This window comes from Danio rerio, chromosome 15 (genome assembly GCF_052040795.2).
Source record: "Danio rerio strain M-AB ecotype USA chromosome 15, GRCz13ab, whole genome shotgun sequence".
NCBI lineage: Eukaryota > Metazoa > Chordata > Actinopteri > Cypriniformes > Danionidae > Danio > Danio rerio.
In genome coordinates, this window is record NC_141035.1 from 27418434 (window position 1) to 27444487 (window position 26054).

Genomic DNA, 26054 nt, shown 5'->3' on the forward strand with positions numbered 1-26054 from the left:
TTAACACCCAATATTATATGCAAAATTACAAGAAATATGTTGTCCATAGTTGAAGTCAGAATTATTAAACCCTCTGAATTATCAGCCCCCTGTTTATTTTTTTCATAAATTTCTTTTTAATGGAGAGAAGATTTTTTCAATAAATTTCTAGACATAATAGTTTTAATAACTCATCTTAAGAACTGATTTATTTTATCTTTGCCATGATGACAGTAAATAATATTTTACTAGATAATTTTCAAGACACTTCTATACAGCTTAAAGTGACATTTAAAGGCTTAACTTTAAAAAAAAAGTGCTTTTATTTTATTTAATGAATTGAATTGTTGTGATTGGTTGTTGTTTGATTTCATTTGAGTAACAGATTGTCCTGCCCTTATGATAATTATTTATTGAAAACAAATGAATGGCTAGTTTAAAAAAAAAAAAAGAATTGTCCGTTTGGATTATCTAATCTAACACCTGACAGATTTGTTGTTTTGTAAAGAAGAAATATCATGTAAAGTTTTTCAGATTTCTATCCTTTTTAAAATTGTTTTTTAAAGTTATCGAAATCAGACGAAAGATATAATTGAGCTATATTAGCCAGCGTTCATATTTCTGCTTAACATTCCTCCTTGATCATCAAGAACATTTAGAAATGATCCAAAATGCAGAGGCGAATGTAAGTGGGTCAGATGCATTCAGGGTGAGGCTGCTGAGAGAGGGAAAGGCTTTTTCTCTTAAAGAGCGTGGGATTCGGGATCCCGGCCAGTAATATCAGGAGAGTTGATATCCTGTTCTGGTTTAGTTATTTCCTTGACATCGCTGCTGTTTTATTTGCTAGGTCAGTGACAGGATCAGAGCAGGCCAGGAAATATATCATTAAGAATGAGCATTGCATGTCAAATCAGGATGCTTATTATTCCACTCTTGCTCAAATGCCAGCTCAATAAGATATATGCAAGTCCTGGAGTGAATTAGCCATGGTCACATTATGAATTAGTATTCTTGCCGGTTCTTTTCTCACTTTCACTGCTCGCGCTCCGGCAAGCTGTGGTGACACACTGAGCTTATTATGAGTCTTCTGCATGTGCAGCGGTTAAAGCAACGGATTTGCTCTCTTTTACTTAATAAATCAGCTTCTCTTCCTGCTCTTATCTTCGGTTCCCTACTATCACACCATTTATCTGCCTCACATTGGTTCTTAATCCATATTGGACAATAACAACTGACATCATGATTAAATTAGCTCTTAAAGTCTGTGCTGTTCGTATTTCCATGGGCCATTTTGAATCCATAATGCATTTACGGAAAATGAATCCTTTCAATCAGAACTCAATTTCTCTCAGTGAGCCGATATCCTGAGTCTTTGATAGGTTGTAATAAAAAGTGAACGCTGGCGTAGGTTTCAAAAATGAAGTTGCATTGGCTTTTCTAAAGCTCTTTTTCACCCTTGTATAGGGGTCTGGTCAGTTAAGCTGGAATAGATTCACAAGGCGCTGATGGCAGTAATTGTAGCAGTTCAAGTACTTTCATTTGTAGAATTCTGTTAGCAGACATTTTAGAAGAGGTAGTTTTAACTATCCAAGTATAATAGTTTTTGTATTTGGAAATGACTGCAGTCTCTGCACTAAAAGTTCTTATTTTAAAACAGCTTTAGCCGATTTATTATGTGAGCGGAGCTTCTCTGCAAATGTGGAGTCAAAAAGTTTTTAGTACACCTGTTTTTGTCAGTAAATAGAGTTTAAAGTTATACTTCTAGTATAACTAGTACAATGAAGTTTTCTCTAAGGGATATGTTTTGGGGTAGAGTTAGAACCAATCCCAATTCTTAGCCCTTCCCCTTACCCCTACTCCTTGTTTTGTGTGTTCACTTGAAGTGGTAAGGGTGTCTCTATTGTCTTTTGCTTGAAGGCATAGGGCTAAGGAGAAGGGCTAGATACCCCTAGAAACTGAGAATTTTCAGGTCCACACTCGACACCAACAGCTACAGCGACAGCATGGTTGTACACGAAGGTCAGGAGATGCACAATTTTTTTTTTTTGTCGTTATTACAATTGTTTACAAACAAACACATTTTTTAATACATTTATAACAGTATTTGTGTTTTACAGTCATGCTTTTACAAAACGCTAAACTAAAAAACGCAAAATTTTACTATCTATAATCCTCAATAGATACTTTCAAAGGGGCATGTACTGAAAAAAAACTAACCGAAGAGCGGGGAGGAAAGGATGTGGATCTGGTGGTGTATGGGATAGAAGACGATCGCAAACTGAAGAGCAGGAGGGGGGGGGGGGGTTTGGGGGAGGATGACGATCGTAAACTGAAGAGCAAGGGGGTCAGGGTTAGAAGATGATCGTGAACTGAAAAGCACTTAAGTTCATTTTTTAAGGGCACTTTTTGTCCAAGAGAAAAAAGGGCATGTTGGCTGCACAGGTTGAGACCATGCCTGATAATCCCTAATAATAAAAACTCCTGTACTCCTATAGTCTACTCTAGTCCCACAACATAATGTCACATATGTCACTTGATGACTCTCGAATACCCTGTCAGAAAAGTCTAGTGGCTGGGAATGAGCTTTTTACAGTGTCTGGTGTCTGTGTCTACATAGATGAATATGGCCTCGTGTAAATACAGGGCAGTTACGATCTTACTGCCACATTATATCCTCATGATAACATGGTATATGCCTTCAGTGGTTTTCTGAAGATAAATACCAAAAAATAATGCAACTGGAATAACAGTCTTGATCATCGATCTCATATGAAGCAAGAGTTTGCGATGACATATGATGGCATATCATGACAAATTCACACTCTGTTTCAAGGGCCAGGGAGAAGGGGGAGGAAAAGGGGTTGGGGTACAAAAATAAAAATGAGATTGGGCCGAGTAGTGGATTTAAATGACAGTATATAATATTGTACATTACAAAACTCAAGAGGATAACAATCCAGACATGTGTGTTTTGCTTACTAATGAATTTACTAGTGAAGTCAGTCAGCAAATTCTTAATATTTTCTTTCCATTGCTAAGCATTTAATTTTAGTTAATATTTTCAGTTCTTTTGCTCTGTTTTTATAAAAAAATGAAAGAAACTCACATTTTTACCCTTTCTTTTGCTTTTTTTCTCTTCCCTAGTCTTAAATCGGTTCTTTCAAGTCCTCCATCTGGTGGGACATTGGACCTGTCTGGAATCCCGCTTGGAGTGAAAGACATGGAGCGTCTCTGTGCCTACCTTCACCACTACGCATCTCGCATTGGTAGCCTAGAGCTGGGCTTCACCGAACTCACAGACGATGCATTCCTCCTGCTCCTCCCTACACTGGCATCGCTTCCTCGCCTCGAGACTCTGGCTCTCAATGGCAACAGGCTGACCCGCGCTGTGCTCAAAGAGCTCACAGACACACTGAAGGACCCTGACAGCTTCCCCAGCGTCACCTGGATAGACCTGGGAAACAACGTGGACATCTTCTCCCTCCCACAACCGTTTCTGGTGAGCCTGCGGAAGCGCTGTCCCAAACAGGGCAACCTTCCCACCATCCTGGAGTTTGGCGAGAGCCAGGCCAGCGAGCCGGAGGGACGAGTGGATGAAGATGATGCCGATGCAACCAACCGGACAGAGAGCATGGGGGAACTTCGATCTGAGGAAGAAGAAGAGATCGACGGTGAAATGGAGATTGAAGACATGATGGAAGAATTGCTGGACTTTGACAGGGAGGTTCAGGGCAAGGAGGATGAAGACGACAGTATGTGGACCTTGGAGGAGCCGCGGCTGGTGAAAGATCCAACTGCAAAGCAGAGCCGAGATAAGAGGGCATCCAAAGCAGAGGGAGAAGAGGACCTGCAAAGCCAGTCTTCTCATCTGTCTTGCTCTAGCCAGTCACAGCACTCATCTGGAGCCATCGAACCTTTAAGAGAAGACTCTGTCCCAGATCAGTTAGCAGGTCATTCCCACAACCCTACCTGATTGAAGCCACTGTCTCTTTGTAACCTTTGTCCCTTTAAGAACAAAAAGCATGGCAGGCTTGCTTTAAGACAGGGTTGTCCATGAGGTCATGAAATTCAGCAAGTTCTTTAGGGTTGACAATCACAGTGGTTGTCTGTTGTTGCTGAAGAAGAAATGTGATATATCACCTGTGATATATCAAAATATCAAATTCTCTCATTCAGGTTTTCCCCTTCACTGTCATAACCATAAACCTCTGTGCCTATGTGCCTGTTCAGAACCCTGCAGTGGGTGTGTGGGATGGTGCACAAGATTAGTTTTAAAGTACCCCTATTATGCTATTCTAAAGGTTCTTAATTTAGGTTTGGAGGTCTGCTACAATAGGTTTACATCCAAAAAACATTGGTTTTCTCTTGATATACATTGTAGCATCAACTATTTTCTCACAGGTCAGACGTGTCACAGTGGTCTTGCAAACTTTCAATGGCTGTTGTTGTGTCTGTTAGATTCTCAAGAATGTTTGGTGTTTCATTTGTAGGAGCTTTCGCACCAGAATAACTGTTTTACAGTTCCTAGAATGGATACATGCCATATGAGACACTGACATGGTATTAAAGTGATACAAGACATTAACAATCAGAAAGCTAATGTTAGCTGCTTTTCGAAGTTGCCTTTGTCTGAGGTGTTGTGTTCTTTTCTCCTCTTCAAATATGTAGCACTACAAGTTGTCAGGTGATTTATTAATGCTTTTACTGTTGCAATCATAAAACTGATATATCTATGTTCTATCTCTATTATCACAAAACACAGTGAAAACATAGCTTCAATTACAGCATCCTCAATCCCCCAGGTACTGACTTGTTGTTGATCCCAGCTGTCATATATCACTTAGGAGCTCCTGTTGGAACCTAGGAAAATAGTCCCGGAAAAATTAGTTCCCTGGGAACCATCCCTGCAAGCTAGTTTCTGTAGCTACCAAGTATGAAAGTCTGTAATTTAGCTTTCAGAAGGGTGCAACTGCTCCCTTTGTAGCCGTTAAGAGCCCTTGATGTGCACTTCTAAGCCCCGCAATGAAACGATCACCATGCAGACTTAAACCAATCAGTCAAAGTGGCATTTCATTACCGAAGTGCTGACTCGGTTTAAGTTGCCATTGGGGACTGGGCCACAGTGTCTGAAACAGTTATGTTCTTAAACCCCTCCTGTCTGAGAACTCACTCTTCTGATTGGTTACTCCCCGCAGTCTGTTGTGATTGGTCAACCACTTACAGCGCTTCTCAAAAACTAAACAGCCATTTCCATTTCTACAGTTTTACCTCTGGATTCAACTAATATTATGTACCATTTCAAAAGTTTTATCATATTAATTCAGACCCTTTAATTGCAAAAAACAGATCACACATTACATGAAATTTAAAATGTGAAAAAGCAAAACAGGGGCACTTTAACATGTTGGATTCAAGCAGAATGGAGCTGTGAATCGGTGTGTACATCTATGCATCTGACAGGCACAAGCATCACATTCTCTCTAGCAGTGGAAAACAACTTCAATTTTATTCAGTCCAGTGAATATGCATGTCCCAAGTATCAGGTGGATGGGACGTAGATCCTTGTATTAAGTGCCCCTAATTTATACCGTGGAAAACCAAAATCTTTTGTCAGTGTTGGCCTAAGAACAACATGATTGTTGGGAAACGCAGCAGGACTGAAGCCAAAGAGAAAAGACTCACTGCATGGAATTGTTGTTTGGCTACGCATTGGTTTGTAATACTGATATTCTGTTGTTGCTGCTTGACATGGATTTTAAAGAGATGTGAGATTTCTCTGTTTGTTAGAATAGATCCTTTAACCTCTAAATGATATTAAGATTTCATTTCTATTTATCCACTGATAATAAAATGATAAAGTGTTTAGTATATACCTATATTTAGTGCCTACTTAAAATTTCACATTATTCATATACGTAATTCAAAATAGTTCAAATATGCCTGTAAATTACAGTGTATTGATTAGATTTGTCTTCATGAAAATTAGACATTTTAAAGTTAGATTTGTCTTAATTAATTACCCATTATTTTGAATTCACTTAAGTGAAAATACTATAGTGCGTTAACATCATCACATCATAATAGCTTATATCAGTAGTCTCAAACTCAATTCTGGAGGGCCACAGCTCTGCATAGTTTAGCTTTTACCACTTCCAACTCACCTGCTTCATAGTCACTGGTAGTCTTAAACACCTTGATTGGTTGAATCAGCTGTGTTTGATTAGGGTTGGAGCAAAACTATGCAGAGTGGTGGCCCTCCAGGAATCCAGTTTGAGAACTATGGCTTATATGATCAGTGTTTTTCTAAGCTCCATCTTCAAATTACGGTTTATTAACCTACATGAATGGTTTAGTAGCCTTTGTAAAGGTGACCAATATGTTTCAATTTATCATGTCATTTCATGGTCAACAGGTAGCCTCAAAATCTCCTGCTGTGTTTCAAAGCCATATCTTTTAGTCAAGTTGTGCCATTACGGAATATATATCGATAAAAGTGCACTGAAGAGCTGTGAACAATGACTTGGTCAGTATTTCTGTACTCCCACAATGATTAATGAACCAAGGGAAATGCAAGGAATGACAAACCGGAACAGCAATATGTGTATGATTATTTGTAAACAAATCAAAATGTGTTTGACTGTTGTTGGTATCAAAACCAATAAACCTTTAACAAATATACACTTCATTTATGCGTTACGCGACGAATAATGTTGGTCGTCAATATGTTTGTTTAGACCATTTGAGAGCTGAATTGCAACTGGGTGAGACTGGTAGAAAGACTACAAACTATTAGTAATCGATGTCGACATCTAGTGGTTGCTCATTTTGTGGACTCGCTTGTAAAGGACAGTGTTTACGCACTTCCGTTTTTTTGTAATAATTTATAGCACTTTCGACCTTTAAATAAATTAGCGAATATGGTTGATGAAAAGCATATTTAACTTATGTTTTAAAGGGATGTCTAATTTGTTAAATTTAGTAGACTAGACCACTTACACTATGTTTGTTTGCTCAGGTAATTTCGGGGTCAGCCAGCTTGGACTGGTTAACAACCTGTTTGGACCAGCCACTTGAACCTCTCACTAGAATTTAACAAAACTGTTATGTTTAGCGGAATTTGGATTAATACAAAGATTAATGCGATGCAAATTGATCAGTATAACTAATGTGAATTCAGAAGTTATAATTGTGTTCATATGAACAATTCCAAAATACGATTACATAAATTAAAAATAAATAAAACGGTTGGTGTTAAAAAAAGAGTGAAACTCCATAATGATACAAGATAAGGCCTTACTTTCAATATTGACCGCACCAATATGACCACCAACAGACACCATCCGCGTCGGCGGCTATTGCATCACTTCCGGGAAATAAGGTCAAAAATTGTTTCCCTTGTCCGCCATTTGAAATATTTGAACTTCCTTGTGACAACTTCCAATGTACGTTTTGGTTTACACTGGACAATTATCAGAAGTTCTGGGTGAATAGCCGCGGTTTTTGCGTCCCATGCACGTTGGAATACCGACGTCAATTGTTTTGTTAATCGATTGGACCAAAAAGCGTTGAAAAGTGTGCGAATGCTGCGCGTATTCGAAACGTGTTCAACAACGGAACGCGGTAAAGTTTTTGCATGAGTTGAACGCTGCTTGCGGATAAGGAGAGGCGAAGGGAAGGCCTGTGAAGCCTGGGCTTTTTTCTAGCGCTAGTCATGGCCGGAAATTTTGATTCGGAGGACCGAGGGAGCTGGTATTGGGGGAGATTAAGCCGGCAAGAGGCGGTTTCGCTGCTCCAAGGGCAGAGGCATGGAGTGTTCCTGGTGCGGGACTCGATCACTATTCCCGGGGACTACGTGCTGTCTGTGTCGGAGAACTCCAAAGTCTCTCATTACATAATAAACAGCATCAGCAGCAATCGCCAGTCAGGACCAGGTAAGCGTTTGAACAAATGTATTTAAATACTATTAACGACAGGACGGATAAATACTGCTTTAGCAAAGCGCTTAGCAGCTCGATGAAACTTCTATACTACGAATAGTTGTGCATATTCAGTCTAAAATCTCGCGTCATTCTGGTGTGCTGTGTAACCAGGGGTTCGGTCTTGTACACTCTACGGGCCCCAAATATCATTCTCGGGTGTAAAATGATTTTATATGCTTTCGTGTATGATGCCAGATTTGTTATGTGAAAATTGTATACAAATTCGTTTTATAATATAATATAGGAAACGTTTAGTTGCTATATGTGTCATTATTTAACATAGTTATTCAATTGTTCACACGTTAGCAGATTCTTAGAAGTATCTTTATTTTATGTACTTACATTTTGCTTCGTTTGAATCGTGTTTTATAATTTTGTGTTCTTGGTTTGTTTATTTGTTTGTTTATATTAATTTGTGCATATTTATCTTGACTAAATGCTCGTTTATTTCAGTTTGACCCTTATTTTAAAACCGCTGCTTCATTACATTCTTACTCCGACATACATGTCTCACCTTATCAACTTTTTATATAACAAATACAATCTTATTAGTTATGTGTCTGTCATTCATTTGAATTACACGCATTATTATAGGTCATGTGAATCACTTTTATAACATAAACTCACTTTTTTTGTTTGCAGAAATGATCAGCAATATTTAATTTCCAATCTTTTTTGCTGCTTTTCCCATAGGTTGAACCCATAAAATGTTACATTGTTATACTATGTAGTATTTGCAACACTTATCAGATCTCTGAACTCTAGAGAGAGTTCAGTTCAAATGTACACCCCGATAAAAGTTCTAAACCTATATTAGTTTCTCTTTTCTGTTGAACACAAAAGAAGATATTTTGAAGAATGTTGTAATTAAGTAGCCATTTATACCTCCATATTAGAAATAAAATGCCTACCAAATTCCTATGTTCAGTAACTTTTTTTCAAGTTAACATTATGATGAGTAATTGTGAAAAAATTGAATTTTTTGCTGAGCTACACCTTTAAATTTAAGCAGATCTTGATTATCCATCCATCATCTCATAATGTCATCCCGCAGGGCTTGCTCCTCCTCGGTTCCGGATTGGAGATCAGGAATTTGATGCCTTACCTGCCCTGTTGGAGTTCTACAAAATCCACTACCTGGACACCACCACTCTCATTGAGCCCATTAGCAAATCCAAGCACTCGTCTTTCATCAGCGTCAATGCGGGGACAGGAGGAGCTCCTCCGAGGCTAGAAGAGGAGTACGTCAGAGCTCTCTTCGACTTTCCCGGCAACGACGACGAGGACCTTCCATTTCGAAAGGGTGATGTTCTTCGAGTGCTGGAGAAGCCAGAGGAGCAATGGTGGAATGCTCAGAATTCAGAAGGCCGTGTTGGCATGATCCCTGTGCCCTATGTGGAGAAGTACCGACCTGCCTCACCGACATCAGGTGCACCTGGCGTATCAGTCAGTGGGTCCGGTGCTCACGGCAACTCTGACGGCCACAGCACTCAGTCTCCACCTCTGCTTGGTGAACCGGGCCAATACGCCCAGCCCACATCCTTACCCAATCTACAGAATGGCCCAGTTTATGCCAGGGCGATTCAGAAGAGAGTCCCCAATGCCTATGATAAGACAGCTCTTGCTTTGGAGGTAACAAATGTAAACTTTTCTGAGATATTAATAAATATAAAAATGAAAATATTGCATCATTTATGAACCTTCAAGTTATTCTAGATGTATCCAGTAGTCAGCATTTGAAGTGGATCAAAACCTTCCATTTTAAGTTGTACTAAAATAGTCCTATTTAACAACATCCATTCTTGCCATGATTGTCAGAACTTTATTTGATCTACTTTAAATGTGGACTACTATATGTCCTATTCCTGACAAACACTAATGTGACTTAGCTTTGAATTGCAAGTAAATGTACACAATGTTTGCTTCAAAAAAGCACATTAATGTGTTATAAGTCATTCATACTGCTCAGTGGGTTATTTAATATTTTCTGAAGCAAAGTGTTAAGTTTTTGAAAGAAAAAAAATGCTTATTTAAAAGATTATAAGCTCATATAAACTGGAGCTGCACAATTATTTAAACACAATGTTCATGCACGTCGTTTTGTGAGTAAAAGCCAGCTCTGTGGTCAGTAGTATATCTCCAGCTTTCAAATGGAGCACCATTTACTAGTTACTCATAGTTCATGATCTGTTTGGTAAATGCAGCTACATCTAAAATCAAATAAAGATACCACATTTAACATGTTTTAACTTCCAATTTGTCTTTGAGATAATGTGGCTATTTCTGTTCAATAACTTTGTGTTCACACCAAAGGCGCAAGAGCATCAGAGTTCTCTCTGGCTTTCACAGTTCCAGCGGCGAGAGCGTCAAAAATCGATACATTAACCCCGTATTTAAAGGAGCCGTTGCAGCATATCAGCAAATTAGTTACGTTCCCACATAAAAATGTGTATTTTAGTAAGAAAATGTTGCGCAGCTTTTTAGTAAATTCATTTAACTACAGAAGATCCAGTTGTTGTATGTGCAGTGGCTTTCCTCCACTTATCCAATATGTGTCCAAATGTCTGAAATATTCTGAAGCAGCAGTACGGTTTTGTACTGTCGTTAGTTAGCATGCATTTCCCGTACGAAATAAAATAAAATTAATTAATGCACATCAGTAACTTTAAAAAAAAAAAATTGTATTTAAGTCCCTGTAAAAAAAACATTGCAACTGCAATACTAAAACCCTTGGGAACAACTGTGGTCGGAATCAAAGTTTACAGGACTGTGTTCTCTGGACTCATCTCAAGCGGTGAACTTCTACATTCTGATTGCTTGCCCTCGAACCGTGTCATAGCTTATTGCAGTAAAGTTGACTTGATTTAAACATTCCTCGACGTCAACGAAAACACGCTGCTCCTCTATGCTTATCGCCACCAGCTCTCATTGAAAGTGAATGACCTCGGGCTACTTTGATGCTCTCCCAGCTTTCGGTGTAAATGCACAGTAAAGCATGCATAAGATTTCGTTGTATTCTTGCATTTTTATGTACTTCATTATCAGAAAAATTACAACTCAATTACACCACATTGTTGTAGCTGTGTGTTTTCAAAGAAAAAATGTCAAGGACATTGAATCTTTCAATGAATCAATCAATCGTAACATTGAATCAATTTTTTTGAGTTTTTTCTTTAAATCTCCTATTTATTCTGCAACCGCTTTATGCCGCCTTTCCACTGCACACGACCTGTGACAGACCGGAAGTCAATCATTTCCAATGGAGAGTAGCCCAGAGCTGCATGGCGTTTCAATCATCTTCGTATGCGACCGGCCGACTGGATGTGATGAATTCCAGTGTTGTCCAAGCAGGTTCGAGTGCGCAAAATGAGAAATACTAGTTTTTTTCATTTATTCAAAATTTTTAGCGGTCTATGATTTTCTAGTATTAATTCATTCAACCATGGTGAATGCACGGAAAATAAAAACACTTTTTCAGACACTGCGAGAACAGCTTCTCTCTCATGGTGCATGATAAAACAGAAAATTCTGTGCGACTGCCACAAGGGGGCATATTCCGACAGTCATGTCCAAATGTCTTGTGCAGTGGAAAGGCGACTTTAGGGATTCAATTGGGTTTCTTCTTTAACATTTTTAATTTTCACACGAGAGCGCCCACTGGCCTTGAAATGGAGATTTACTACTGATCACAGAACAGAGCTTCCCTGACAACATCTGTATAACAGCTGCAGCTTTTGCTAAATCACAGTTTGTAGCAGAAGCTAAAGTAACAAATGATGCCTATGAGTTATGTTGCGGTCACACTAGAGTTTGTGCGTGCGAGATTCTGTTCTACGGTGCTGCGAAAAGGGGCGAGATTAAATAAGATAATTAGACATTTAAAAAAAGCAAGTTATTGGTCCTTGTTTTAAATTCCTCTCCTCTAAGAGGTCATGTTTTGATCTTCAATTGCTCTTACGCAGTCATGTGATGCGATTTCGCAGGTCAGAGTTCACCAAGCTTGAACTTTCCAACACATAGAACTGCGAATCTTGTCGCACAAGCTTGTGTTTCTGGTCTGATGCATTCGCGTACGTATGAACGGAAGTCTATGGGGAGAAAAGTGCAGTGTGACCGCAGCTTTAGCTCTGAATTGTTTTGTTGACCTATCAGAAGTCAATGATGAGTTATAGATTTTAAAATATGGTTATTTTTCTCACGAAAACATGCTAATTATCTTTAGAATGTATTCATTAATCCACAATTAATATAGATTACTTTAATCAAACATTTGGGTTTGGAGCTTCAAAAACTACTTTATAATTTGATACAATGATCTGCTTCATCTGAAATGCAAAAAGCATATCTAAAAGTACATTTTGGAATAATTGTTTTAATTGTAAACTGTTACTTTAACATTTTATAAAAACATTTATAGTATAGGCGCCTCCTAGTGGAACTAGGTTTTCTAAAGTTTGCTATTTTGTGCATCATACTAACAAACGCTTTTGTTGTTGGATTTTTTAGGTCGGCGACATGGTAAAGGTGACCAAGATCAATGTAAACGGGCAGTGGGAGGGTGAGTGCAAGGGAAAGCATGGCCATTTTCCCTTTACCCACGTCCGCTTGCTGGACCAGCACAATCCAGAGGACGAACTAAGCTGAGAGAGCAGACTGTCTTACCTAGCAGCCCTTAGATGTACACTCACACACATACACACACACACACATACACACACTCCGGCTCCTCACACATCCTCACTACTGCCCTTTACCTGTCCGCCTCATCATTACCTTGTGCCATTGTGTCTCATGCCAATGTACACAATTCCCTTGTTAGGTTTTATGCAATAATTAAAGATATTTACCAAGTAAACACTAAATTTCACATACAACACCATACACTACAGAGAGAGGAGCATTAGTGTGGGGCTTCTTGTGAACTGAGAAAAGAAGAAGATGAAGAAGCCTACGTGGACTTAAAACATGAGCGGTTTTTGGTGTCTTAACAAGGGACTGTTCCTTTGCTTCTTTGAATGCGGTAGCAAACACTACTTGGTGTCCTAGAACACAGCGGCTTTCACACTACAAACTACATGAAAATATCCAGAACAAATGAGCTTTGAATAGTTTTTAGTCTTTTTGATTAGCTTGGCGCCACCCAACGGTGTCATGAAGCGGTTCCTACTAGGGCGGTACACTATATATGAAAGATGGAGAAGCCCGAACCCTCACCGCCTTGTTTTATTTATGCACATGTGTAATGTATACAAGATGCGTCATTATTCACTACCGCTAAGTAACTTTTGTTTTACTACATTTTCATTATATAATATCAGGAAACGCTACTTGCTCCTTTTACCATTATTGCTGTACTTGGAAGTATTACACTAAATGAGAATCTGTTGAATGTGTAACCCTAATTTCTAATGCTAGACTCAATTCCTCAACATACGGTAGACTCATTTGATTTTTGTTGTTGTTTCTAAATAAGAATCCAATATTGTGATATTTACACTCAAAATAGCCAATGTGTTTTTGCCAAAACTTCCCTTTGCCAAGGTTGAAAATACAAGTGGTGGTTGTAGTGAATCTCTCATATAGAGTGGTCCAAAACTATGTTATGATCTTTCTAAATCAACCCATTATTAATATAATAATGTGGTAGGATTTTATAAAGTGTCACATTAACCTGACCTAATGCCTCAAATGTGTTTTGCTCAATTGATTTTGCACATATGAGTAGCCTTTCTCTACGATTGGTATATGTATTGATTTTATTTTTAAACATCAGTCTCCATCATGCCTATGTTATCTGTCTCAATGCTAGAAATGTAATGTATTTTCACATTTAATCCCCAAATAAGACATTGCTATCCTAATGGCCTGCCTTAATTGCAGATTGTTGTCTATGACCAAATCAGCAATGTCTTTAGCCTAATTAGTTAAATGCAAAACGTGGGGGAAGGGAGAGGAGAATGTTTTGTTTTGGTCTTGCAAAATATTTTAATTGTATTTTTTACCCTAATTCCATTACTATTGAACAACATATTCAGAGATAGAAGCCGAATGTCTGAACAAATGATTACTCTAATAGACAGGCTGCCAGAACAACACTATCAAATCTTAATGCTTTTACCCTTTACCTTTATTTGTTGTTACTTTTAAAAGGAAAAAAGTTGACTAACTTTGTTTGGTAACAATGACAATCACCTGGAAACTCTTCTGTTTTGTCATACCTTAATGTTAGAAAGCTATGTCGTGTATGTGTGTAGGTTAGCTGTATGTTGTCAAGATGTGACAGCAAGCCGGCCATGTTATGTAATTGTCACAAGTCGTAATTATGAAGGACTTTGATGTACATGATCTGTCTTCTTAATTGTTTATGTTTGAGTCAGGAATGACCTTGATGAAATTAGATCACTAAAATCAGTCACAAAAGCAAAGTTGGAGTCTCGTCAGTCTGAACTCTCTCGTCTGTGTCCTGTGAGAATGGTTTCATGTCATAAAAAGCATCACTTTCGTCTATGACTGAGTTGAATGAATAATCGAATCGCAAGTCTTGTCTGTGCATTAAATTGTACCCAAAGTATTATGTTTAGAACCTAAATATCAACACAGTAATTTTGTGAAATTAATCTTGTGTTATCCTTTATGTGCATCCAAGTCTGTCAGAACAGTGTTTCGAGTCACACGAAAAAGTCCTACGGTTTTGTTAAAAGTTTTATTCCTGTACATGAAATAAAGTTGACCCCATAGTAATGCTACTCAAGACTTTTATTTTGCCTCTGTCAGTAATTTATTGCCCTAGTAGTAGGTATATGTATTACCAGACTAACCTACATTTTTTTTGTTGGTGGAGTTATTTAGTTTAGTTAGTAGTCTTCTTTTTAGCTTGGTCCCTTTATTATTCTGGGGTCGCCACAGCGTAATGAACTGCCAACTTATCCAGCATATGTTTTATGCAGCGGATGCCCTTCCAGTTGCAACCCATCACTGGAAAACACCCATACACGCATACACTATTGACAATTTAGAGACAATTCATCTATAGTGCATGTCTTTGGACATGTGGAGGAAAAAAAAGGCTTGAACCTTGCCTCTTGCTGTGAGGCAACAGTGCTACCCACTGCACTTTTTTAGTTTTCATTAATGTAATTACAATGCTAGGACCAGTTTAATATCACAAAATTGTACCAGATATTTAATGTATAGTGTCATATTTATTATTACCATATGCATCAAATACAATGAGTGGCATTTTAACATTTCTGTGTTGTGTAAAGTTTAAACCAGGGGTGTCCAAACTTGGTCCTGGAGGGCCAGTGTCCTTCTGAGTTTGGCTCCAACTTGCTTCAAAACACCTGCAAGCAAGTTTGTAGTATATCTAATGAGGTCTTGATTTGCTTTTTCAGATGTGTTAGATTAGGTTTAGAGCTAAACTCTCCAGGACACTGGCCCTAGAACTGTTTCTGTAGAACTGTAGAACATTTTTCATGTCTCCTTAACCAAACACACCTAATTCATATCATCAGCTTATTAGCAGAGGCTGAAATACCTGTAATGGGTGTCACAGACAACAGAGACATCCAAAACATGCAGTGTTGGTGATCCTCCGGGAGCGTGGTTGAAAAACACTGCCCCAGAGTATTGGAATCCTGGTTAAATTTACCTAAAATATACATATTCTTCTCTAATATTATTTGCAACCTGTATGTCTTTTTTTTTTCTGTGGATGACCTATGAAAATCACCTTTTTAAACAAATAGTATTCATACCATATCAAGCACATTTTAACCATTGTTTTACAAATTTAATTTTCAATTAAAACATGACTAAATTTTTTAAGGGATATTGGATTCATTTTAACGTGCTGGTAACCAAACAATCTTGTTTTTTTATTTACTTTCATTGTGTGGACCAAACACTGAGGCCATATTTCAAAATGCATACTATTTCATGTGGGTGAACTACGATAGTTCAATTAAATCCAGGAATACTGTGTTAAATTAGCTATTTTAAAAAGTATGGCATTTGCTTTTATTCACAAATGTATTTCATGTAATGTAACTCCACAGTGCTACATGAGTGTCATCAAATGATGACAGGATGCTCATGTTTGGATGAGTCCCTTAAGATTAAACTGTTTTCAGTGGTATTATAATTTCTGTAAAATATAATGCCACTTTAATACGCAACGCATATTCACAAAAAGAAATGTAAGGAAAACCACACAGCATCCACACTCCGCTCAAATAAAGAGGGTTAAAATCTAGCATTGGTAAGGCGAGTGAGTGAGAGAGAGAGGGAGTGTGTGGAGATGCTCTGAGTGAAAGTGCCCGGATGAAGGTGTAACGCCATCTTTACTCCACCATTCAAGCCGCAGCTGTTGCTCGCGCAGGGCCTGCCGGTGAACTCACACTCCTCCTTTACTCCCAATCGCTCACGAAACACGCTCCTGCGCGCTCTCCAACATGGGTGACCGGGAGGATTTGGTGTACCAAGCCAAACTCGCCGAGCAGGCAGAGAGATATGACGGTAAGGGGCACTGAGAGGTAACGGGAACGTTATATTTTTTTTACAAAGCGAATGTTCAGGCAAGCTAACTGACGGTCGGGTTAGCTGGTTTTAATTCGCGGTTAAACTTGTCAAGCAGTTTGTAAATGGCCGACCGATCTCCAATTGCCCTTTAAAGGCGTCGTTTCTTTGATTTGCGCTATCCGTTTATTCTGTCGATGTGATATTGGGGTAACTACAGAATGGCATATGAAGATGGAGACGTTTATTGAGGAGACAAAATGGCGGAGAGTTAGTGGGTGAGGCAAGCTGTTGCTAGCCATGGCGGAGGGGGTGGCTGCGGTCTTCAAACCTCATGCTGGCGAACAACGGTTCAAATATTAGTTAACACCTGTCTTAATCATCATAATTAACCACACTAAAGTGTGATTTCCTTATGAGGACCACGCTTTTCACGTTTACCCCCGCAGCACATTACGTGAGACCGTGGCTGTGTCTCAAAACCATTTGAGCTTCCTTCTTAGACAGCGTTTTTTGCGTATCGTGGGTGCGCTGAACTGCTTGGGATACCCAAAAATGCTTTCTTGGCAGGTGTCTTAGTAAGTTTTAAGACGCAGTCCTTATACAGTATAGTGAAGCGAAGCAAGTCTTTCTTAAAAAGCTGAGAGACAGTGTCGCTAGCTTTGTATTGAGGTTTCGTATCGTTTCAGTATGACGAGATGAGGCTCACTGGTTTGTGGTATTCGTGATTTTAACGATATACTAAACTAACTGCCTTAAATGTGCTTTGCTAGTAATTTATTGTCTAGTTTGGTCACCCATTAACCTATATTGGGTATCTATGGTTTTCACACAACACTTGAAAGTATGCGGTATAACAAGTATGCTAACAAAGGATATGCTCAGTGTTTTTGTGATTTGTATAGTGAATACATAAGGGAATGTCAGTCTACAGTTAATGTTTATGGTCCTTTATTTGAATAAGTAAATAATACACATCAAACAGTGGCTGCTCACTTTTTCAAAAGCAATGGTTTCAGGAAATTACAGTAGGCTAGTCTTTGTTTAAAGTGTTGTGGGTTAGGAGCCAAACCAGCCCACTAGGAAATGAATCGCATTAGAAATTTTGATTTGAAGCAAAAATGATCTAATTGTGTCAAAAACAAAGGCACAAGACTGCTTAATGTTTTGAAAGAGTAGAAAGATCTTGTCTCATCAAGCAAATGACAATTATATTTTAGGTCTGTTAAATTAAAACACTGCTTAAAGCAATCAGTTCTTGTACTGTGTACACGTTTTTAGAAAATTGTTTGGTTGAATGTTGTTTTATAATCTATTTATAACATGTTTTCCAAATTCTCATAAGAATTTTATCATTTAGAGCTCGCTTTTGCAGACATTTAATGTGAAATAAGTGTGCACACATTCATTCCAATATTTAAAGTTTGCTTTATTTAACCAAATATGCTGTGTTTTCAAAGGCATTTCATAAGAGATTTATAATTTGAGCTTGCTTAATATAAAAATTACTACACTGTCTTTCCAAATAAAGCAACAGTATTTATTCATTCATTCATTTTCTTTTTTGGCTTAGCCCCTATATTAATCCGGGGTCGCCACAACCACCAACTTATCCAGGACATTTTTACGCAGCAGATGCCCTTCCAGCCGCAACCCATATCTGGGAAGCATCCACACACACCCATTCACACACACACACATATACTACGGACAATTTAGCCTACCCAATTCACCTGTACCGCATGTCTTTGGACTGTGGGGGAAACCAGAGCATAAAAATAAAGCAAATTAGCATATTCCCCAAAACATGTACTTTTTAGGAGCCACTTAATTTTTCCAGAACTGTATCATAATAACATCTTTTCACATAATATACAAATCGTTAATCTATTATTACATTTGCAGTGTTTCATGGGAAAAAAAAGAGTTGTTTTTGGGGGGAATCTCTGATTAGTAGTGGTTTCTATTGTAGAATCATGGGTAGTGTAATAGGTAATAATTTTCAACTAGAAAATATCACTGTTACACATGACGATTTAAAATAAATTAGAATTTAACTAATTAAAAATCATATCTACTGTGAGCTTTTTACTCACACTGACATTTCTACCTTTTATATGTTATCATTAAAAGTAAGTAGTAAATTAATTTGCTTGCAGAATTGCTCTATGAACTAGGGCTGGGTGATTTGGCCTTAAATTAAAATCTTGATTAATTAAACATTTTAACTTTTATTAGGATTACTGAACAATTGTTTTATTTATATATTTTTTTTCCTCGTAGTTCACTGACAAGTTTTATATGTCCTCTAAAGGCATCAATGGCGCAGCTTCCAATCATCGTCAATGTATTGCCAAGTAAAGGCTCGCACACACCGGGACGCTTTTCGCTTGCTTTTATTTCGAGACATTAAGGATTCAAACCCAAGTTATTTTCACCGTCATCGAGCAGATATGGTTGCAAAATCACCTCCTGACATTAGATGGCACTAAACAACTTTAAGCTTCTGATACCCGCTTGTAACGCAGAAGTAGAAGACAAAGTTGACTAGCTTGTTAATTACTGGTGATTCGAACAAGCATGGATTGTTCAAATAGCAGCTCTAGCGATGAAGAAATGATTATTGTTGAGTTTTGCGATTTGAGCGCCTCCAAGTGCTGTTTACTGTATCTTTAGCAGCTTCATGCACGTGAACAAAAGTGCCAGGTTGATTGGTGGAGGTTAGGAGTTTCTTAAATGACACTACGCTTGGCGTTTTGCGTCTTGGCATCACATTAGCGTCCTTTATTTAGTCACGAAGCGTTAAACATTGACGAAACGCGATCAAAAAGCGCCCCGGTGTGCACGGTCCTTAAGGCTTAAGAATGAGTCCATTGTCCTACTCGACTAGAGATCAGATTTAAATTAGATTTGTAGAAGTAGAAATCAGTCACTGCCTTTAACATAGCGCTGTCACGTGACACGTAAGGAAAATAATTAACAAAAATTGTCCTGGAAAAATTAGATTAATTATAGGTTCTAAATGTCGATTTCAAATAATCACCCAGCTCTTCTATGCACCAAAATAAGTATTCTATTCTTTTTTACTGATTTTAAAAAATGCATTCTGCTTTGAATCCAATAAGCAGAATGTCCAACAAACTCGTTTCAATTTTCCAGAAATGGTCGACTCCATGAAGAAAGTGGCTGGGATGGATGTTGAGCTAACGGTGGAGGAGAGAAACCTGCTCTCAGTGGCTTACAAGAACGTTATTGGGGCGAGAAGAGCATCCTGGAGGATAATCAGTAGTATTGAGCAGAAAGAGGAGAATAAGGGTGGAGAGGACAAACTGAAAATGATTCGGGAATACAGGCAAACGGTAAGATGTGCACTAACTAACCTTCAATAAAGGGATACTTGTTTCTGACCTGTTTGGATTTTGTGAAGAAAGTTGAAAACTGGCAGCTATTGTAATTGTTTTTTTTAGCATTGTTTTGTCTTACCATGGATGTCAGTGGCAATCAGTCATTTTTTTTATATTTTTTTAATTAAAGAAAGAAAAAGGAACTGTGTATCATATAAGTTACAATGTAAAATCGTAATACATTTTGATGCACATTATCTTTGATTATTTGTAATGGCATACTCAATCTATTTTTTTAATTAAGTCTTAAGCTAGTCTCAAGTTATATACCGTTTCTTTTTCCCCCTAACCTTCATCCTGAAACCATTTACGAGTTATGGCTGTTCTGCTACTTGCTAAAAGTATTTGTATTAAGTATTTATCTTTGGCTGGAATCATTTCTGGCATTTTCCCAAGGTCTAATGTAATGAGTGGCTAACAGTTTTCAACGTTCTTCCAAATATCTTTAGTGTTCAGCAGAAAAAATAAGATTGTTTTATAGGCTTAGAACCACTTTTGAGTGAACTATCTCTTTAAGATCACCAAAATGATTCATTTTATGCTTCTAACCTTTATATTTCCCTGTCCAGGTTGAGAATGAGTTGAAATCAATCTGCAATGACATCCTTGATGTATTGGACAAGCATTTAATCCCAGCTGCAAATTCAGGAGAATCCAAGGTCTTCTACTACAAAATGTATGAATCCTGTTTTTATTTTTTAATCTAAAGTTGAATCGTATGTGACATAATGAGGTCATGGCTTTATTTATACATGTTTTAAACAGACCTTTTCTCCCTTTGATGCCTCAGGAAGGGCGATTACCACAGGTATCTCGCTGAGTTTGCCACAGGAAACGACAGGAAGGAGGCTGCAGAAAACAGTTTGGTTGCTTACAAAGCTGCTAGTGATATTGCAATGACAGACCTTCAGCCCACACACCCTATTCGCTTGGGTCTGGCTCTTAACTTCTCTGTATTCTATTATGAAATCCTCAACTCTCCGGACCGTGCGTGCAGGTTAGTTTCTTTTCATTTATTGCTTGCATCAAATCCTAAATTGGAGTTCAACAGACTGCACACATTTGTTTTGCTGTATTGCATGTGTACAAATACACTGCTGCCTAATCATGCCTTTTGCTTCTTTTTTGACCACGATTGTACTTATTTGTGTATTCTGGTCGCATTTTCAATTATCATAATAGTTCATTTGCACCTCGTGTTTGTTTTTAGGTTGGCAAAGGCGGCATTTGACGATGCTATCGCTGAACTGGACACATTGAGTGAAGAAAGCTACAAGGACTCGACGCTCATCATGCAATTGTTACGTGATAACCTGACACTATGGACTTCAGATATGCAGGGAGATGGTAAGACAGATCATTAGTATTCAAGTTTCAGACGCTAAAACCTGACAAACATGTTTTTGATACCCACTGGTACATGAAGGTGACATCCTCAAAAGCTCCTCCACAAACCAAAGCTATTTTTAGAGCGATTGTTTCAGAGTGTCCCGATTTAGGACTTGTGAGGCATAGTTTCCTACCATCTCTATTATCTACTACTAAAAGAAGAGTTAAAATATAGAGCGCTCTGGCTAAATTGTGCGAGCAAACATGCCATGTCTGTTTGTTTATTTAAATTCATCAACCAGAAGTGAATTAATTTAAGTGCAGTGGGGTGTGCAGTATTTAGTTAGGATAATGTATGTGTTGTTTTAACAAAGTGAGCTGACGTTAAAGTTCCAGTATGCAAAAAACAAATAAAAGCACATTTTGAAGGTAAAAAGCGTTTACTCTGTAATGAAAATGCAGGTAGAACGACCATATTATTCAAGTTGTGAATATCCCTGTATGGACTAGGAATGTTCCGGTTTAAGATTCTGATAATATGATAACCTTAGATAAAAATATAAAGGTGTCACAGTATTGTGATTACTGCTCTAAAATATTTTCGTTTTAAATGCCTGGGTAAAAAAACTAAAACTTTTTCCCATTTGAACACTTTTGTTTTTAGAAACATTTATTATATTTTGGAGCAGTAAACATATCAGACCTAATTATCAAAATGAATCCTTGACTTCTGCTGTCCTCATTCATTTCAAAAACACAGATTTCTTTACAATTATAGGAATCTTTGGATATCTTTTCTGCTGGAGATAGAAAAAAATGTAAATAAAAATCTTACACATACCTTAGGAATGGTATAGCAGAATGTTTTAGCCGATTTTTAAAACCTTGACTTTTCGAAACCACGGTATACCTTGAAAATTGTTATCGTCCTATGCCTAATGGGCTTTTTCTATTATAAATGTGATGTGAATGGAGGAATGCGCATAAGCACAAATGAAAATGTGTTATTAGTATAATGCAAGTAATATTACGCAAGTTACATTTTGGACCGTATTACCTATTTTTAGCTGATCATTTGTGCATCTCAGAGCAACACTGTATTGTTTCATTGTTGAGTCAAGCTCTTTTTGTACAAACACGCGAGTCAATGATTCATTCATAAAAGCAGCTGTGACTCAGAATGTTTGGATGAAAGATTCAGCGAATCACTTATTAGGACAGGGTCTTAACAGGGCCGGTATAAGATTCTGATGGTATGATAACCTTGGATAAAAATTTCACAGTTTTTTTTGTGTTGTGATTACTGCTCTAAAATAAGTTCTTATTAAATGTCTGGGTAAAAAACAACTTTTTCCCCTTTGAACACTATATTTTATTTAAAAAAGCATTTAAAATATTTTGGAGCAGTAAACATGTCAGGCTAAATTATAAAAATAAATCATTGACTTCTGTTGTCCATAACAATTTAAAACGGCATCTTTGGATCTCTATTCTGCTGGAAATACTGTTCTAAAAACCAAAACAAACAAGTAAATAAAGAAATCTTACACAATGGTATAGCATAAAATTTTGGCGGTTTTAAAACCTTGACTTTTCCCAACCGCCATATACCTTCAAAACGGTTATCGTCCCATGTCTACTTGCTAATGTAAATATAATGGCATGATTGGAAAATGTTTTATTTTTTATCAATATTGCATACCTCTATTATTTTATTGATCTAATATAGACATTTTTCCACAAAGAGAAAAAGTTGTATTTTATTTATTTGTTTTAGCTATTACACCATCATTCAAAACAGCGTACATATCATCATATTTCTGTGCAAAGCCAGCGCTATAAACTTTCTCTACTACATCTCATGTCATCTTGTAATGTGTTCGACCTCATGCCGTCCAACTTAACCCATCTTGCCTTTTTTTCATCCCCACTATTTAGATTCCTAAAGGGAAAATGTTAATTGCCCACAAACTTTATTTGTAAGTGAGGCCACTTTTTCCAGCTCTTGCCCTTTCTTGTCCACAAATTGCATCATCACTCACCCGTTTGTATAAGCTTTGTGTTGCGATCTTTTTAGCCACCAGAGTGCTACATGTGCAGCATGTGTGAAACAAACTGTTTCTGCATGCTCACTGCAAGATCCTCAGTGTCCAATTGGAATGGCTGTGTTGTACCAATATAATAAAATTTGGAAAAGTCTGACGTTGTGCAGTTAAAAAGTGTCTAAAGGTTATTTTGCTTTTGGGAGTTATGTGTGAAAAATTAAACGAGCACATGAGATAACACTGCATTCAAATTAGACTTAAGCCAGATTAGGTTTTTTTTTTTTTTTTTTTTTTTTGAGCTTGAAAATGACTTCTGTATTTTTGTTTTGTTTCTCACGGCATGTATTTAGTCCTTCACTATTGACAGTCTTATTAAATTATGTTGCTTTACACACAGTATTTTTTATTTGCCAGACTGCACAGAACTTGCAAGGGTTGCAATCTTGATGGCGATGTGTGAAAATGTACAACACGCATCACACGTGTGGGTTGCATTTCAGGGACAAAATTGTGTTGCACTGACAATGGCTTTGTTTGTCTGTGCGCAGGTGAGGAACAGAATAAAGAGGCGCTGCAAGATGTGGAGGATGAAAACCAATGAGACAACACCGCCAATATGAGACTCCACCCCACCCCCCTCCCCTTCCCCAAAACCCCACTCACAAAGGGAGCCACCAAGCCCAACCTTATGAGTGGCACTCAACAGCTTGATGCCTCCAGTTTTTCTCTCCCTTTGTTTGATTTTTAATATTATTCTGTTTTATTAGCCCTTAAATTGAAATAAAATATACCACTCATGAAACAAACTTCAATTATGATTTTTGAATGGTCAGAACTTTTTTTTTTTTTTTTTTTTTTTGTCCTGGTACAATTTTTTTGTTCTTTTTTTTTTTTTTAATGTTCAATTGCTTTTTCTCAACATTTTTATCAGTTGCTGGATATATTTTGAGTTTTTCTTAATGTAATTACAGAAATTAACTTTTATTACTATTACTGATATGTCTACTATTAGTGGTTTGAGCTGTAATATTTCTGTGTTAGTGCAATTATAAAACAAAAGAAAGAAATGCAGTTAAAGAAAACGATTAAATCTTTTAAAAGGGCAAGTCTAAACAAAGTGCTCTTTATAATAATTTAGTTTTTCAGAGAAAGTCGAAGCAAATTTCTTGATATCCATGTGGAGCAAAATGCTTAACATCACAAAGTAGTAGTTATGTAGTAACATTTACCAGTGGTCTGGACTGTAATTTGTGCTAAAATACTGTATTGCTCACATAGGCTGATGATTGTGGATGGATGGACGGATGGCTGCAGCTCTAGAAAACTGAAGGAGCCTTGTTGCTTTTAGAACTAAGACAAATGCAGGTCTCCATTTGGCTGTCTCAAAAAGAAAAGAAAAGCACTAATAAAGTTGATTTTAAGCCTGCATGACTACATGAAATAGTCTATTTTTCTTCTCCCCCTCCCCCCTCCTCGAATCTACATAATGCATATGATTTCTTCTGTACTTTGTTAACTTGAAACTAGTTTGTACTACTGGATATCTGACTGGAACAACAGACCTAGAATCTGTATTACGACGAAACAGCATGGAATTAACAATTAACTTAAATAAAACTGCCTCAAGTAAAATATTTAACCACCTCTTCTGCACTCGAAATGTTTTCCTTTCTTCCTGATTTTTGCATTTTTGCTTTTTCTTGAAAAGAAATGCAATGTTTTGTCTGGTATTAAAGCTTTTCTCTTGCAAAGTTATGGGAATTAATAATGTTTTATAAAGGGAACATTTCTGCTTATGCTTTTACAGGAAGAGGAAATCAATATGGCTTGCATTTGGCAAGCAGGATAGACGGTTCAAGATGTTAGGTTTTAGTCTGCCTTTTCATGTAGGATTTGTGTATATACAGTTGAAGTCAGAATTATCAGCCCCCCTGTTTATTTTTTTCCCCAATTTCTGTTTAACAGAGAGATGTTTTTTCCCAACACAATTCTAAACATAGTAGTTTTAGTAACTCATTTCTAATAACTGATTTATTTTATCTTTTCCATGATGATATTTTTCAAGACACTTTTATACAGCTTAAAGAGAGATTTAAAGGCCTTACTAGGTTAATTAGGTTAACTAGGCAGGTTAGGGTAATTAGGCAAGTTATTGTGTAACGATGGTTTGTTCTGTAGACTATCAATATATATATATATATATATATATATATATATATATATATATATATATATATATATATAGCTTAAAGGGGCATTGACCTTAAAATGATTTTTAGAAAATTTAAAACTGCTTTTATTTTAGCCAAAATAAAACAAAACTTCATCCAGCAGAAAAAATACTATCAGGCATACTGTGAAAAATTCCTTGCTCCGTTAAATATCATTTGGGAAATATTTTAAAAAGACAGAAACATTCAAAGGGGGTTTAATCTGGTTTCAACGGTATAAATTTATTATTTTTTTTGTACATTTTATAAATGGTGTATTTTTTATAAATAGTTTAAGCTCACTGAGAATTGCATCTTCATTTTTAGTGAAAGATATCGATGAGTTTGAGGTTCAGGGCTCTGTTATGATATTAATCTGACTGAAGCCCAATTCAGCAGTGGATCAGAAGATCTTAAGATGATTTAATGTACAGACAGGCTTCAAATTAACCAATTTATTTTAAATCACAACTTCAATAATTACAAAATATTCTGATCTACAGCTATAGTAACATTAAAGCAACAATTACACAACAATGTACAATGTTGTACACAACACAACAATGTATATGTAGATTTCATGTTAATTCT

General features: G+C 37.2%; 3 protein-coding genes across 6 annotated transcripts in view; all 3 read left to right on the forward strand.

Annotated features, from left to right (window-relative positions):
* Window positions 1–6655, forward strand: part of lrrc75a (leucine rich repeat containing 75A) — a 45533-nt gene extending 38878 nt beyond the window's left edge. The window contains exons 4-5 of one of the 3 annotated variants that reach the window (XR_015509456.1): window positions 3124–6072; window positions 6225–6655. Coding sequence is in view for 1 of the 3 variants with exons in the window: in XM_087284210.1 (XP_087140336.1) it covers window positions 3124–3952 (829 nt within the window). In the remaining 2 variants the exon portion in view is untranslated. Of the gene's footprint in view, window positions 1–3123 lie in introns of all 3 variants that reach the window. The other 2 variants (XR_015509457.1, XM_087284210.1) reach the window with 2 other exon arrangements.
* A 732-nt stretch (window positions 6656–7387) lies between these two features.
* crk (CRK proto-oncogene, adaptor protein) lies at window positions 7388–12876 on the forward strand. Its single transcript, NM_001003628.2, is given in 3 exon segments — window positions 7388–7910; window positions 9013–9590; window positions 12465–12876. Coding segments are annotated over 3 exon segments (936 nt in total). The 5' UTR covers window positions 7388–7690; the 3' UTR covers window positions 12603–12876.
* Window positions 12877–16229: 3353 nt separating this feature from the next.
* Window positions 16230–24897, forward strand: ywhae1 (tyrosine 3-monooxygenase/tryptophan 5-monooxygenase activation protein, epsilon polypeptide 1). 2 transcript variants are annotated; one of them, XM_087282427.1, is made up of 7 exons: window positions 16311–16475; window positions 19635–19834; window positions 20449–20555; window positions 20670–20876; window positions 21090–21226; window positions 23147–23187; window positions 23802–24897. In XM_087282427.1, exons 1-6 carry the CDS (start codon window positions 16412–16414, stop codon window positions 23152–23154), a joined length of 723 nt encoding a protein of 240 aa, XP_087138553.1. In that variant the 5' UTR covers window positions 16311–16411; the 3' UTR covers window positions 23155–23187; window positions 23802–24897.
* The last annotated feature ends 1157 nt before the right edge of the window (window positions 24898–26054 follow it).